Consider the following 17,442-nt stretch of genomic DNA (forward strand, 5'->3'; position numbering starts at 1 on the left):
CCCAGAACGGTCCCTTTAAGAACGCTCAGGTGCCATTCTAAGGTAAGTGCAATAAACTTCATAGTGTTTCACCAAACCATAATTGCAAAGCATGCAGCCATCTTTGCTAAAGTGAAATCAGTGCTTTCACTGTGGACTTCCACTCTAGCAAGATCCCATGGGAAAATGGGAGTTAAACGCTATTTAACACAAAGAAAACCTGGAAATGCCTGAAGTTTATCACATGACGTTGCAGTTAATGTGAAATAACACAAAGTTAAACCGCAGCTAAAGTGGAAAAAACTGGCAGCTTTTTACTGGAATGTTCCGAAAGTAAAAAGCTGCCAGTTTTCTCCACTTTAACTGCGGTTTAACTTCATGTTGTTTCATTTTGGAAGCAATTTGGTGTGATAAACTCCCCACATTTACAAGTTTTGTTTAAATTTGAATTTAATTTAAATTGTGTTTAACTCCCGTTTTCCCACGGGATCTCGCTAGTGTGATAAAGCTCTGTGTCATGTGAAAGGGCTTGTAGGCAGGAAGATGTTTCTTCTGAGCTCCACTGGGAGGGGGGAAAGAATAGTATACATCCCACCAAATGCAGTGAGCATAACCTCCTTGCTCAAATGATATATGCCAGATGTTCCTTCTATGCCTTAGGGAAGTTATACCATAACATTAAGGGGAGGTTCACTGGCATATCTGGTGACTGCTTTCATACACTGCCATGCCACATGTCATGCTTTCCAATGTCTCAGGGTATATAGAGATGAGAAAAGTGAATCCTCCTGAGCTGCTGCTTACCAAAAGCAGAAACTGGAGAAAATCCCTTCTTTCAACCAAGCACCAGATGTTTTCATACTCAAAGGCCCAGAATTAATGAAGCTCCCTGTAAACCTAGCAGCCTGCTGTTAGGAGAGAGCATTCAGAACTGGGCCTTAAGTCTGTAAAAACCTCACAAGAGAATCCTAATAATATTTCTTAAATTGCCAATTGTTTGTAATATTACTGGATCCTGTGCTTGGTCTGTAGATATACCAGAAGCTAATACATGGGAATTGCCTTCAGCATAAATGTGGGGATGGGGAGAGGGAGGAATGAATAATAGTACTATGCAGTGGGTAGAGGGGGATTACATCAACAGGCAGGCTAAGATGTGAAGACAAAATGTCTCATTCTACTTAACATTATTATTTTTACTGATAAAAAGTTATGCAGCTGAATCTTTTAGAGTGCAATCCTATACGTATCTAGTATGAAATAAACCCTGCTGAGCTCAATGGGACTTATCTTCACATAAATCTATAAATGATTGTAGTCCCAATATCACAAAATCCTCTTTGCTTGATGAAATCAATTAAATTAATGTGCATATATTGTGTAGTAAGTGAGTCTGTTGGTTTTTTTAAGATAAGCTAGGAAAGGATTTAAAGTCTTAACTAAATCATATATATATATATATATGGCACAACTTTATTCTACCCAAAAATCCCAACTCTAAACAATAACAACAAATTATCCTCACAAATTATCCACCTCTTACTACATTTTAAAAAGTACAGTAATGACAAACTTGTGAAATATAACTGTTAGCTCTACTTACTACATTATACGAAGAGAATGTTCTCTAACTTCCTGATACAAAACCCATTTAAAACAAACAAAACTCATGTTTATGTTGCATTACGCTATCACAAAGTGGCTTGCAAATAAAAATAAAAATTATATTAAAAACAAATGTAACAGTGACACAAAATAGGTAATATAGGAGTAAGCAGTTAGGTTTGGTAAGAACCATGGTCCACGGTCACCATTAGTACATACAGCTGAGCTGGGATGGATATTTTTAAAAACATTAGATACTGTAAAATATTTAAACAGTAAAAATATATTTTTTAAGTGACAATTGAGGGTTCACATGTGTACTGGTGGATCTTGTGTGGTGGCAATAGAAACACACACCATTGGTACAGCACTAGGAATGGGAAGAATCTGTCAGGTTTCTTTCTCCCAAACTTTAACTTTAAAATCTCTCCCTATATCCACCTTTCCTAAGATCTTCAAAAGAGGTCATTCTTTCTGTCCCACTATCTTCTCAGGCTCCTTTGGGCCCTCCTGATGTCTGTTTTCAGTCTTTGGAACTCCCTCCCGAGGCAGGTGGGGATGGCTCTGCCCTTGTTGTCCTTCCACTGACAGGATAAACCATTCTAATACTAAAAGACATAGCCATGTTAGTCTGGAAAACCAGTATGCAGAGGGATCTTGTAACATGTTTGAGACTAGCTGAAAGAGAGAAGTTGATAGCATGAGCTTTCATAGACTTGAGCCTACTTCCATGAAAGCTCATGCTACCAACTTTTCTGTTTCAGTTGTCTCAAAGGTGTACACACAATAAAGATTATATACACACATATAAAGAAATCACACAGCAACAAACTAACAAAACTCAATAAAACAGAAGATGACAATGGTAACAACCACCATCTAACCCACAAATCATAAGTTTTACCAAATTTTACTATCAGCACCAAAACAGTTTTGCATGCTGTTTTGCTCTCTTTCCTGGGGTTTTATGAAACTGGGCAGTGACTTCTGGCTTTTGGTTTTAGCTTCGAAAAAAATGGTTGTGCAACTCATAGCAAGTCTTGGGACAGAAAACTTGCTTCTGGGCCTGAAGAGATTAATCATTTAGATATACAAGATGAACAGTTGAATATGAGAATTCCAGGATTGTAAGAATACTCTCACTACCATAGAAATTTAAATATCCATATCCCACCCTATATTGAAAGATCTTAGGCACTATAAAATAAAATCAAACTGACCAATTTAAAACATAATAAATAAAAATAACGAAAGAATTTCAGATAGTTGATAACTTAAAATAAGGCAGTTTAAAATCAGTTTTAAAAGGTTTAAGACATTTACAAACCACACACATGTGCAGAATGGTATAAAATCAATTAGGTTCCACAAAGGCTTTAGTTAAAAAAATCCAATATGTTTTTCTTTGGTGGTGGAATAACCACACCACCTGACCAATGCAGAAGAGGACCCCTACAGCAGACCTCAAATCATGGGCCAGGGTATACAAAGAAATAGAATTACCTCTGACAATAATATGAGAAACATTAATTGAGGGTGCATTTCCTAATGTCTCTAGCCTGTTCCGCACCTATTGAACAAAACAAAAACAATATATACATTATGGCACTGTAGAGAGGATTAAAAAAAAGGAAAGAATAAATAACATACTCCACCCAAAGAGTGGACACACACTCCATCCCAGCGAGTAGAGCCAGACAAAGGCAATGATAAGGCAAGTGCGCTTCTTTGATGTTCGTTTTATGGACTGGAAAGGTTTAGTAATCACACAGTAGCGATCAACTGAAATAGCCAATAAGGTCATCATCGAGGTTATTCCAAAGAGTGCCCCGCAAAAAGCATACAAGTTACAGCCTAAAGCAGATAAGGGAAAGCATAAGATTTTTAGTTTTCAAATTAGGTAACAGGGAGTCAAATAGAAGAAACCATAAATATATTTTTGCTGTAGACATGGTAAGGGGTTATTTAGTTATAGCACTGAGGAATAATGTACCTTCTGGCCTTATTTTCACATACTATTTTTCCATTTTATTTAAATATGTTTATACCTCCTGTATAAATATGTAATCACTGTAGTAGTGTTTGGACAACCATATAAAACCAAGATGTGTAATACGTATTTTTTTTTAAAAAAAGTATATATCTTATCCAAACCTTTTCTATTATCAAATTATATATATATATATATATATATATATATATTCCTTTTTAACAAAAGTTCTTACCATATTTCATACCATGTTTTCATATACATTTTTAACATAAAAAGTTAAAAATTGAAATACTCTATAAATCCCTCCCCCCACCATGGAGATGTGTAGTACCTTTTGCCTGCATGCACTGGCCAACTGTGTGAGCCAGGGATCTCTAATTAACTGTAATTTCCAATTATATCTGAACTGGAAACAAGTCAAGATTTAAACCATGGTTTGAAGTTGGTAGCTTGTTCTGAAGCTAGTGATTAATCTCAGAGTATTTAACATAACAGACACATACTTAGTACAATATACAGAAGAATATACAGTTTTGTTACATCTACTGAATCTTGCATTAGAACTCCAAGGCTGCTGCCACACTACAGAATTAATGTAGTTTGACACCTCTTTGATTGTCATGACTCCATCCTACGGACTCTTGAAATTATAGTTTGTTATGGCACCAGAGCTCTCTGACAGAGAAGGCTAAATATCTCACAAAACAGTGAATCCTAGCATTCCATAACATTGAGACTTGGTAATTAAAGTGGTGTCAAACTATATTAATTCTGCAGTCTAGATGCAGCCTCAGATTCACCAAGCTGAACTAACTATGAAAGAAAGACACCTACAAAGAAAGCCGCCTTGAATCTCTGTACTGGGAGGAAGGCGGGGTATAAATAAACATAATAATAACAATACAATTGAAGAAATATACATAAAATGGAAGGGTGTCTCAAAACATATTCTGAGTCTAGAAATTTGTTTTCAGTATCAGTACTGAAGTGAGCTCACAGCTAACTTGACCTCTTCCAATAGCCTAATTCAGATGATGCATTTGGCTGTTGTTGTTCTTAAATAATTGAGAGTCAGAAATTCTTTCAACACATTGCAAATCACATAGCTATCTTCCATTAACCTACCTTCTGCTGATATGTAGGATTAAACATCTATTTAAACATCAAAGTGTTCCATATCCTACTATAGACTGTGACTGAGCATGCTTTGTTTATGGAAAAATGCCGCAAAGAAAATCCAATACAATTAAAGTTACATTTTTCCTGGAATGTTGCCTAGTATAATGACCTTAACTGTTTTAAAACATGCATTTATTTTGAGGATGGAAGACCAATAATAAACCTAAGCTTTAATATGTCAAAAAATAAAAACAAAAATTGAGATTGTTGCATGCTTTGAAAAACAGTGAAAGTAAAAAGCAGCTAGTACTATTAACAATTTGATCTAAAACAAAATTCCTCAATCTAATGTCATTGAGAAGTATTGGGCAACAAGTCTCACCATACCCAACCAGCATAGTCAGACTAGCTGGGGATGATGGAATATATGATCCAATATATATGGAGAAATGAAAGGTGTCAGAATCGAAAAGGCTGATCTGCAGTGTACAATATCCAGCAAGTTGTTTCTTACTATCTATGCAATATGATAGAAATTAAAATGATGGCATACAGTAGAGGCAGCAAAGAGCTGGAAAAAATATGTGTAGCACTGGATTTAAAAAATGATGGACAGACTTTCCACAGATGTTCCACATGCTGCTTGGGGGCTTGGGGGCATTATGAAAGCCTTTTGGCTGAAGGGCGGGGTATAAATAATAATAATAATAATAATAATAATAATAATAATAATAATAATAATTTCAAAACAGGGATAACACTACATCAGCATATGGTGGTGCACTGAAATCTCAACCAGACCTTGGAATATTACTTTCTGAACAATTTTTAAGGCTACTACCGTAGTTACAAAGTCTATAAAATAAATGCTGTTAACACTGTAATTTTGAAAAGTAACATTGTATGTCTTTGAAAAGTAACATTGTATGTAAATTATTTCATTACCTGTTGCTTTTCCAAAACAAGTATTTACATTTACCTTAACTACAGAAGTAGCCTGGATGCTGTTTTAATTTTTACTTCAGAATGAGACTCCTGCATCACTCACAGAAGCATAGGGCCCTGTCTTTTGCTTTCAAATCTATGTACATTATGAAACAACTTGGTGCTCTTAAACATGTCCAAGAAATGTGTCCAACTGCAAGCCACACCTCCTTGAGTGTGTTGTAATGTGAGTGGTGCGAGATCCTTATTTTAAAGAAAAATTGGAGTACTGCAGCCAATGTACACAAAGGGCCATGTTTTCACACACACACCCCCCACAAATAACCAGTAAAATGCTACTTTTTAAACCAATATTGCCAGTCAATGTTATTAAATAAATAACAGAAGGACTAGCAATAGCACCTCTTTACCTCCAAAACTAACTTGTTAATGTATGACTTCCAAATATGAACATAGGCCCATTTGAGCCTTTGGGCACTTGGAAGCACTTCCTAAATGGTATGGTTTTTGCACTTCCTTGTACAAAACTTCTTTTGGTTTGATTCTAGGTGAGTGGAGATGGATTTAATCAAAGAATTTCTCTTTTAGTATTCACACCAGGTAATATTCACTCCTGCCTCCATTCCCAAAAATTCAGAGCTGAGCAACAGATAGTGGCTGAAATGAACCAAGAAGCAGTAGTTGTATCAGGGGAAGAATAAAGGGATAAAGCCAGAAGTCAGCACTGCAGAGCAAAGCCTAAACCCAGCTGTTTGTTTTCACTGAAAAGCAGGAGGAGAAGAAGAAGAAGAAGAAGAAGAAGAAGAAGAAGAAGAAGAAGAAGAAGAAGAAGAGAAAATCTGAGCCACAGACACAATGCAGTGTGTGTGATAACTTGTAAAACTTGGCCTCCGTGTTGATCATAGCAGCTAATAGGTTCCAATATTCTTGTCATGCTACAATCATATAATGTCATGTATAAGAAAAGTTTCATGCAATGAGGAAAGCTCAGATGCAAAACTGAATATCAGAAAAGTACCTAAGTCTCCAAGTACCCATTCCTTGTGCATGCTGTTGAGAAAGCAGATTGGAGCCTGAGTTGCAGACATCAGGAAATCGCTCACTGCTAAATTCATTATGAAATAGTTTGGTGGAGTCCTCAGCCTCTTGTTGCTTAATGAGAGTCATCATGATGTTTAAGATAGGAAAGAAAGAGAAAAAGAGAAAGCACCCAGTTAGTTTCTCTTTTATTATAATTCATTTTATGCAACTGAAGGTACTGTATATTTATAGTGTTCTGGAGCCATTTACCAGAACTAAAGATACACACAAACCTTTTGGAATAAAGGTTATACAAAAGAAAGTAATTAAGGAAACAGTTTCTCCTCATTTTACAAGGGGCTCCAAGTAAATCTGAAATAATAAATGTCAGTATTTTGCTCCCACTTTCACTTCCAACTCTGCTGAAAGACTCCCTCCTTTCTATGAACAATGCTTGGGACACAAGAAACTTTCTCTACAGAATTACATAGGAAACTTTGACCAGATTTGTAATTTCTCTCAGGACATCAATAGACAACAGAACTAAACAGGCAAAGTTGTACAATCACTTTATAAATATTAGCCAAATGGTTCAAGGTTGGGGCCTACTTGGGATACGTTTATGTGATCACTTTTTAGAGGAAATAAATCTTTCTGCCCTTGTTTTAAGTTCCATTCCTGAATTCTTCTACAAGATGGTTAATGAAATCTACCAATATATAACTGAAAATATTGATAGAAATCTTATCTGTGTCTGAGTTACTTATATATTAATTCATACATATAATGGATGTTATTCTGTAGGCTGTCTGGAGCAGAATATTCCATGGCATTCACAAAAGCAAAACATTGGAACAGTGATGCTACATTGGCCAGGATCCAGTTGGGTACTTCAGCTGATGAAAAATACTTGCTTTACATGCACTTTCCATATCTACTTCAGCAGGCTGGGAAAATCTCCAGAATAGTGTTTTATGTGCTGTGTGAGGCTAGGGAATAAAAGAGAACATCTCCATGTGGGCATTGTGTGCAGAGGAAAATCACCTCTTCTTCTTTCTTCAGACCAGGATTTTTCTGTTAATCTGAGGGGCAAAATAGACACCCCTTTCAGCATTAGATCAGGGCTGGATCCCCCTCCCCCCCAGCACATAGCCACTCCTTTTAGAGCCAGCAAAAAGCTGCCCTTGCCACAGCTTTTCAGGATTTCTTTGGTGCGGCGCATCTAAAAGCTCCACCAAAGAAAGTGTGACGCTGCCCGCCATATGGTCAGGTGGGCAGTGTGATGCTGGCATCTGGGCAGAGTTGTGGCATGTGGTTGCCTTGCCCCCACTCTGCCCTGATGTCAGCATTTATCACTGGTCTGTTTAGCCCTTAAGTACCAAACTGGATTATTGCCATAAACTCCATGCCATACAGCTATTATTAAAAAAACAACAACACTAGAATCCATCTGTAACTGTGATTGTAGTCCACTCTACCAAAAGTCTGTGCAAACTGCTTTTATTGCAGATCAAAAAAAAAAATCTCCAGTGATATCTTAACCCATTCTATACTTCTTCAACAGCACTGGATTACCTTCATAGAACATCCATCTTCTTAAAGCCACCTTGAGTAAGTTCTGGGCTTCAGTGTTACAGATGCTGGCATTATGTACTACTGCCTGATGTTTACATATCTTTAAATGTTAATTGTCAATGGTAAAATGGGTTGACTCATAAAGTAAAAGAAAGAAATACAAAACTGAGTACTACTTTTTTAGGTCACTGGGTTAAAGCTAGCCCTATTTAGCATGACCAAAAGTCATTATTATCTGACATATGTTTAGTGATCCATGTAGGATAACTCAGCAATTTCAGTTCACCTAGAACAGAAACCACTGCTGGCATTGAAGGTTCATCAGGACAGCAAGACACTGAATATGAACTCCTATATGTCCAGAAATCAATCTTTCTAAAAACTCACTTAATATAATAAGCTACAGCTTCTCTTTCAGTTATGCATGTTTTGATACCAAAATTCAAGAAAATTCCCAACTCAAGTTCTCTTTTGCTACCCTTAGATAGAAAAAAAAAGTGGAAATGTGTGATAAGCAACTACTTAGTCTCTATGGATGTTTTCATATCGGCCTATCATGTTTTTTAAACATGTTTTTCTCAGTTACTGCATAAAAGCACAGAAAAACAAGCACTACTCAGTGCTTACAAACTGTATTTGATGCTGTTATATAAGAGTAGAAAAATATGTAAGACCAAGCAAGCTTTTGCACTGGATAAATTCAGAACCATCTCAAATGTGAATTGTTAGTTTTTTTCATCAACTAAAGAATCATACTTATACAAGCAATAATAATAAATCCTGACTTACATCTTGCAGGAGTTCACAGAATCTTCAGCGTTACACATAAATGGCACATAGAAATGGGAGTTTGCATTTAGTGAGCTAAGTACAATGTTAGTCTAGAGAACAGAGCCACTGAAACTGAATTGGAATCATACTGGGCACTAAGAGGAAAACATGTTCCTTGTTGCTGTTCTTGTTATGTATGTGCCCTCAAGTCGTTTTTGACTTATGGTGACCCTAAAGCAAATCTATCATGGGGTTTTCTTGGCAAGGTTTGTTTAGTTTGCCATTGCCTTCCCCTGAGGCTAAGAGCATATGACTTACCAAAGGTTACCCAGTGGGTTCCATGGCTGAGTCAGGAATGAACCCTGGTCTCTAGAGTCGTAGTCCAACACTCAAACCACTATGCCATGCTAGCTCTCACATCTTCCCTACTGCAATAGAATTTCTTAAGAGATACCTGCCTTAGCAATCAGTCTTGCAAATTAAGTATGTGCATATTTTCCTAATGCCACCCAGCCAGAAAAGAGGTCACACTAAATGCAAGTTAGTGTGAGAGATGTTATGTGCTCTAACAGACATCTTTCACTGCCAGTGGAACATTTCTTCAAAAATGCAATAAATGTATTGTCTGGTTTACTCACATTATATTCTAAATAGGACTAACTTTAGATTTGCCCTATTATAGGTAAGTGTAACAGACTGTAAGAATGACTCAAGCCGTTATTGGAGTATTACACGTACACCAAGATTATTAATGCATTTAGAAGAAAACAGAATATAATCTAACTTTCCTTTAGAGGTCAGAAATGTGCTCACATCTATCTACCAGTATTGAAACAACAACAACAACAAATTTGCTAAAATTTCAATAAAACAGAATTTGTAGTAGTGCTGGTACTAACAAGAATAGGAGGTTCAAAAGTTTCTTTCTTAAATGTTTTGTTTATATTAATTTGCTGTAAGCAATGTAGGCAACAGTTTCAGTTTGCAGCTGGTCCCAAAATTGGCCACCATACTTTCTGAAGTTTCATATCCTTGTAGTACGTGGTCCTAAATATAACCCATTCTGAAACAATCTTCTGCCTGTCAGTTCAGTACCAATCCTTAAAACTGAATCAAGAAACAGACTAGCATATCTTGTTGTAATGTCATAATGCCCTTTGCTCTGTACTGTCTGCAATAATCTACTTCAGTAGGGAGAAGCAAAATAGGAATGTAAACATTCCAATTCTGCTTTGTTGTATTTATGTTTAGATTTGACTAACATTAGATGAGCATGGAAAGGTCATGAGCAATGCAGGTCAATTATCCAGTATGGGTTACTCTATTCACTAATACTGTGCATATATAGCTGTTGGCTATGTTATGTTTCTCTTCTTTTCCAGGAGAAAATTATTAAACCTAAGATCACTCCTTTGCAAAGCACCATGTTCAGGTACATTGCCAAATGCCAATCTTCTCATGACTTTTAAAATTGAACCTGGCCTTTTAAGTTTCTATGCTGTGGCCTCTAGATGTGAGGCAAGGGGAGCCACAGGGCAGAAACAAAATATAGTACTGAACCTTTGGCTTCCAGCACAGCTAAATTCTCAACACATCCAACTTACTTATGCGTATCTTGTTGTTGTTGTTGTTGTTTTTAAGATGAGTCTTCACATATTGACTTTCAATATTTCAACAATTGTAAATATCACTCAAAGCAATGTCATTAAGGTTTATTTTCATAAAAATAAATGAGATTTAAAAAAATAAAAAAATAACCAGCAGTGTTTAACCTTAACACTCCTTGCTTCCAAAACAAAACAAAACAAAACATATAAACAAAAAGCAGGCTACTGAAACTTGCCAGCAAAATACATAATCTATTTTCAGCACCAGCCATTTCAAAGCACATTTAAAGCAAGTATTTTAAATGGTTTATTGGGGCTTGACAATGCATTTGCCAAACAGTGAAAAACCATTTAAAGAAAGGAAATCCTTGCTGTTTTTTCCCTGATTCCCACCCAAATTCTGTGGCAAGGGATGCAGCCCCTGCCAAGTTCTCACTGGAGGATGGACAAAATTGACCACCATACCTTCTGAAGTTGCATATCCTCGTTGTACGTGGTCCTAAATATAACCCATTGTCAAACTATCTTGTGCCTGACAGTTCAGTACCAATCATTAAAACTGAATTAAGAAACGGACTGGCAGCCAATGAAAAGTAATGTTTCTGTATCCAGAATGTCTAAACTCAACAGGCATCCAGATAACTACAGTTAGTACCAGCTGAAACTTCCAACCTGTTTTCAGAGATACACAATGTGCATATACAATTTGCTACAACAGTCTAGCCTTAAAGTGTAAGCACAGTGTGCACAATCAAAGCATAGTTAACTTTGTTCAGATATGTGAACTAGCCTAACTTGGTAAACTGAGCTCCTAGTGACTGACACCATTTCCATAGACCATACCAAGATGAGGAGGACTCCAAAGGTGAGCTCTTTCAGATGTAGTAAAGCCCCATCAAAAACGAGCCACCAGCCTTCATCTAAACTGTTTGACTTATCTACCCATTTGCCTCTATCTTTATCTGGACTAAATTTCAGCTACTTTTGAACTTTCCCATCTCAAAATTAACTCCAGGATTTTCAAAGCCATCTTAACTGCTACCACCCCAGTCTCGGAGAGAAAGAAGTGGAGGCAGACCCAGCTCCACCATCTAGCCCCAAAGGCAGATGAAAAGCCCTCCTTCTATTTTAACTGCTACTACCCTGGCCTCATAGGGGGAGAAGAAGAGTCAGGCACTGCTCCACCATGTCCTGCCCCAGAAGCAGATGGAGGGCCTTCCCTCCATTCCAACCACCATCACTCTGGCCTTAGAGTGAGAGAAGAACCAGCAGTATCTGCTGATTTGATCTCCTTCCCCACTGACACTTCTTCTTCTTTTGTGCCATGTCTTTTTAGATTATATGCCTGAGGGCAAGGAACTATCAAATTAGCAATCTGTAAATTGCTCTGAGAGCCTTTGTGGCTGAAGAGCGAGGTATAAATACTCTAAATAAATAAATATTTTTAAAAAGTAGTATAAAGATAATGAAGGACAGAGGTGGTCTATCATCTGCATATTTATTTTAGCTGAGCCCCAGGATTTATCTCAACAATTTGAAGCAAATGGTGAAAAAGTGGGGAGGCAAAACTGGGGCATCAGCTATTCTAAAGGCCAAATGCAGTATACTAATAGTCTCCAGCAGGATCTTCTCGGCTCATCCCTTCAGACAGGAGCCATCTTTACATCATGTCTTTATTGAGTCCCAATGACTCAACAAGCTGCTATGGTCAATGGTATCATTGAGGTCCAAAGTAAATTCTGTCTCACCCCTGAGAAATTCTGCCTTTCTCAGCCACTATCCTCTACTGTCCAACTTTTGCATTTGCTCCTTGAACAACCTATCTTACCTTGGTGCTCACCAGTTTTGATTTTCTCCTGACAATCTGTTGTACTCAGAATACTTGAAACAACTTCAGCTACTCATGTTTCCTGTGGTATTTAGCTTGCCTTCTTCTTTACCCTGGCTTCAACTATATTTGCCTCAGCCTTGGTTATCTAGTAAACTTTTTCATCACTTCACATGCTTAGATTTGTGCCTCACACCCTTTTCTTTGGTTGTCTGAGGGCCAGCAGTGAGACATGAGACACAAAATTATTTTCCTACATGTAATAATTATTTTGATGACAAGAGACGAGTGAGCACAATAGTATTCACACAGTTTCCCCGTTATTTCAAACTCAGTAATCCCTCTACTCTACTAAATGAAACAGAAGTGCATAAACTGATGGAGAGAGAAATCTAGTGGACTCTTAAAAGCATGAAAAAAACTGCACATTTCAAAGCAAGTTAATTAATTGACCAGATACAACAGACACTCACGTCCTCATTACAATTTCATAGGACTCCTATTTTCTATTTGTACCCATGAGAAAAGAAGAACAATCTGGGGAGCATTCAATGGAATCCACAGAAGATACTGGAGACATGTTTCAAAATGCTCAAAAAATTGTCGTTTTATTGGTATGAGGGCTTTTGTACTAATAAAACCCCAAGATTTTCAGCATTCTGAGACATGTCTTCAGTTTCTTCTCTGTGCTCATGGTAAACATTCAGATTATTGTTTCTAGATTTCAAAGCTTCTTGCTGCTATTCTAACCATGTACTTGCTTTGTCACTGATAGTAATGGAGGAGGCCTCTTATCAAAGAATCTTGATATATGATGCTGCTATGGTACTATTATGAAAGATTGTAGACATGGGGTAAGGTCAGATATAAATCCTCAGTTTGCTGGAAATGGCTTTGAAACATACAGTCTCTGAAACCACATGCCTTGTAATGTAGAGAATGTACATTCAAACCATTTCTACCTGACTGTGCAATGTTACAAGCTAAGACCACCTGCTTGAAGGCTGTGGACTGTATCATTTGAGAATCTTAAGAAAAGAAAAATGAATATTTCCTTTCAACTGCTACTCTTTTACCACAGTTCAGGAGAGCACATGGTACAGTTACTTGATAAAACTAACCTGGTTTAAATCTGGACCCTGAATAGATGCAAGATCACCTCAGAACCTTCATGTACTCCATCCTGAATTGTGTGATGGAAAAAGATGGAATGTAAACAAATTAATGGGGCTACCTGCCAGATACTAGGGCTATAGTAAATTTATAAAAGTGGCTGTAGATGAGAAGTCTTTGTTTCTGCCTTTTCCCTGCACTTTAATTCTGAAAAACAAACACAATCTAGGCTATCATTCAATCACAAAAGCAAAGCTTTCTGCACTGTGTTATTTACTCTATTTTTTGTACTTTGAGAAGCAAAATGAAACACTTGCAACATACAAGTCCAACATCATGTGCTTAAACTCATTCGGCTGTGAAAACATATAAGCTGATCTGTAACTATAACTTTTTAAGATGTTTCCTTGGAGATAAGGAACTCCCATACCTCAAGGAGATTTCAGATCTGAGTACAAAATGTCCCTGACATAGTCAGTCTACAGCCAGTCCACATGTCAGTGCAGAATTAGATATTCTAATCTTTCTTTGTGAAACAGGAAAGTATTATGTCTTTATTGGAAATATGTGAGATATATCACACAGATAGATGAATCAATGTGAAACACAACGAGCAATGACACCTGTAAAAGCAACGCATTCTGTATATATTGTTAATGATATATCTCTAATAGTTTTTTAAAAAAAAAAGAAAAAAAGAAACAGGAAAGTATTGTCTGAACAGCTTACTCATTTGCTGATTCTGCCCCTCCCCTGTTAAGAAGTATAAAAAGTATCCTTTGCCTTTACCCCCAACATCTGAAAGCCATACCTGCAAAATGCATAAAGGACAAGAAGGTTCCCTGTAATCCCAATAGAGCCGATTACAAGAACACAAGAGCCTACGGTGTAAAGAACATAGTCGGGAACATCCACTTTTGTTCGGTGCTGAGGTCCCATACTCTGTGTCTTGAACAAAAAAAGCAGAGAAAAGAGGACATCACTATAATTAACATGGTTTCAGTCAATGAAATTAGTAACTACAACATATCAAAGCTTTCTGCTTTATTTGAGTCAAACAAATGATTGTGTATGTAAGTGCCTTCAAGTTGTTTGTTGACACATGACCACCCCATGAAATTCATAGAATTTTGTTAAGCTAGGAATAATCAGAGGTGGTTTGTCATTTCCTATTTTTGAACACAGCCTACAGAACCTGTATTCCTTGGTTCCACCATCCAAGTACTAACCAGGCGTGACAGAGCTTAGTTTCCAGGATCATATAGGATCTTGTGACTTCCAGATGTTACAGCCAGTCCAAAAAATGATAACTGCACCCTTATTTTTAATATGAAAAGTACAGAGCAGATATTCCTACAGAAAAGGTGGTATTGACTCAGCAATGTTATATTTGCATAACCATATTTCAAGAATTTATTGGGATATACAGTTGATCTGGACCAAGTCTTACTGTTTGCACAGTTGTTTTTCTATTCCTTGTGAAGGAGGAGATCTTGAGGCTACTTGAACACCAGTCTTCCCGCCTACTTGAATGTAACACATGCTATATTCATGTTAAGAAGAAAACTATGGGGTCTGCTGTTATTGGCATTGCTTTCTATATATGATGATTAAGAAGGAAAATGGGTGAAGGATGCTACCTAGAGAACCATGATTTTTGAACTGGAATGCCTCTTAACCAATAATACAGAAAGAAGAAAACGTAATAAGTCTGTCAGTGGGGAGCACATTAGAAAAGAGATACAAATGATGTTGGCCTCCTTCCCAGGTGGGATAAAAAAAGTAGTAATGTAATATACCCCAAGTCTATTAAATTTCTTTATTTTATTTGTTATTTAAAACATCTGCCTACAACATAAAAGTTTCTGTTGGATCCAAAATGGGAAGAGTTCAGAAAGAAAACATTTGAGAATATTATTTAGAAAAAGGACACACAACCTATGGGCAGTTACTGAAACCCTATTGCCCCTCTCCAGTAAGGTCACCTGCACCATTTCGTCCTTTGGACCTCCTGTTCTCTTACATTCTCTTTGCTATGGACATATATGCGTAGCTGCTCATATTAAGTTTCTCATAATCCTCTTCAATGGCTGATGTAGCATTTGTCCAGGATACCATGGGAACTCAACATGGTAGTGAGGAGTTTGGTATCAAAGACGTGAGGGTTTTGGTATCAAAAGGCCCTCTTGAACCTAGTACTAGTTTAGGTTTCAAATATGTGACAACTGAAAATGAACTGTCATCAAACCAGAGGCAGTAAATATTTGATTCGGTATCTTCCTTCCTTCCTTCCTCCTTCTCTCTCTCTCTCTCTCTCGAGTTTATCAGACAAGGGAAATTGGAAGTATAATCCAATGGCAATCTGAACGCAATCATGGGGTTTAACGTTATTGTGTGATAACCCACTACACGCAATTTCAGGCAATGGGAAGTCGGTCCAAACGCAATCATGTGGTTTCATGTTATTGCGTGATAGACTGCCACATGAAAATTTGGGCAATGGCATGCTATTTTCAGGCCATGGGAAGCCAGTTCGAATGCAATGCGCATTCGTGTAATTGCGCTAAACTAGTGACTTTAAGTGAATGCGTTCTGGCCCCACTTTCTTTTCATTCGAATTTAAGAGAAATTCTTCCCATTTGATAAACTCCTCTCTCTCTCTTGTTATTTCTTTCTCTTTCTTACTTATCTCTCAGCCCAAGGTGATGCACAATGGGACAAAATTAAAGCAATATGTTGATTTTAAAAATTTCTCAGACTCCTCAAAATGTTTCAAAACCAAGCAATTAAAATAGTCAAAATAATTTTAAGGATCAAAGGCCATGTAGTACAACTTTAGCTGCCTGCCAGAAGCTCAGAAGGTGTGGAGTTATCTTAACTTCCCTTAGCCAGGAGTTCTACAGTTAGGGTGCTGCTAAGCAAAATCCCAGTCAGGTATGAACACTGAAGCCTCATATAAGAGAAGATGATCTTTCTGATATCATGGGTCCAGGCTTTTTATAGGTTTGTAGGCCAAAACTCACAATTTGAATTGATCTTGGAAGAAAACTGGAAGCCAGTGAAGTTCTTATAAACATTGGTATGTACATCTAAGATGTACACTTGAAAACTATCTGGGTCCTGCAGTTTGCAGGTAGCTCCAGATTCCAAACACTTTTCAAGGGCATCTCTGCAGAGAAAATATTATATAGCAGGTTAGTTTCTTTGATTTGGAAACTACAATCTGTAACAAAATAGAATGATATGCCTAATGGATCACAGTTTTGGCAAGGTGAGTATTAACAGACATATCTGATATGCCACACATATATGAGGGCACAAACTAGCTTTTCCCAACAGCATAGTCTTTTGCTATTCTGATCTACATACAACACACATTAGACCCAAAAATGATGGTTAATGACCCAGAATGGTGGGGCTTGTTAGGACAAAACATCTGGATGGCAAATTGGGGGACGTTGGTGTTAAGTACTGTAATGTTAATAATAAGCACATCACTATGCTTGTTTCACGCTGGTTTACATGGGTAATATGGTCAGCAAAAAAGGATTGTATGATAGGTTTGTATGTTACTTTGTGTGTGTATAATTACAGTGCTTTAGAAATAATGTTTAATAATAATAATAATAATAATAATAATAATACTCAAAGTCAAATTTCTGAGAGAAAAACACCAGTATTTAATGTGCTCTCTCTCTCTCTCTCTCACACACACACACACACACACACACTCTTAGATTTTACATGTTTCTTCTGTCAGCATTCAGAGCAGCATTCAGAACATTGGACAGTGCTGAGGAATCCATACATTTCCTTTGCCTGAAAAAACAAAAAGCTGGAAACTGAATGGGGGGCAGCAGAAGCTAGTGTGCGATGCAGAGATGCTG

General features: G+C 37.2%; 1 protein-coding gene across 2 annotated transcripts in view; it reads right to left on the reverse strand.

The window, feature by feature from the left end:
* The window catches only part of LOC149313133 (melanopsin-like), a 69,061-nt gene that overhangs the window by 21,430 nt on the left and 30,189 nt on the right, over positions 1–17,442 (reverse strand). Inside the window, exons 1-4 of one of the 2 annotated variants that reach the window (XM_089526109.1) lie at positions 14,367–14,452; positions 13,564–13,625; positions 6,660–6,793; positions 3,235–3,438 (exon numbers count right to left, since the gene is read on the reverse strand). In XM_089526109.1, coding sequence (XP_089382235.1) covers positions 3,235–3,438; positions 6,660–6,756 — 301 coding nt within the window. In that variant the 5' untranslated portion in view covers positions 6,757–6,793; positions 13,564–13,625; positions 14,367–14,452. Of the gene's footprint in view, positions 1–3,234; positions 3,439–6,659; positions 6,794–13,563; positions 13,626–14,366; positions 14,504–17,442 lie in introns of those variants that run through there. The other variant, XM_089526107.1, reaches the window with a different exon arrangement.

This window comes from Sceloporus occidentalis, unplaced genomic scaffold, assembly GCF_023333645.1.
Source record: "Sceloporus occidentalis isolate IW3139 unplaced genomic scaffold, rSceOcc1.0.p SCAF_5, whole genome shotgun sequence".
NCBI lineage: Eukaryota > Metazoa > Chordata > Lepidosauria > Squamata > Phrynosomatidae > Sceloporus > Sceloporus occidentalis.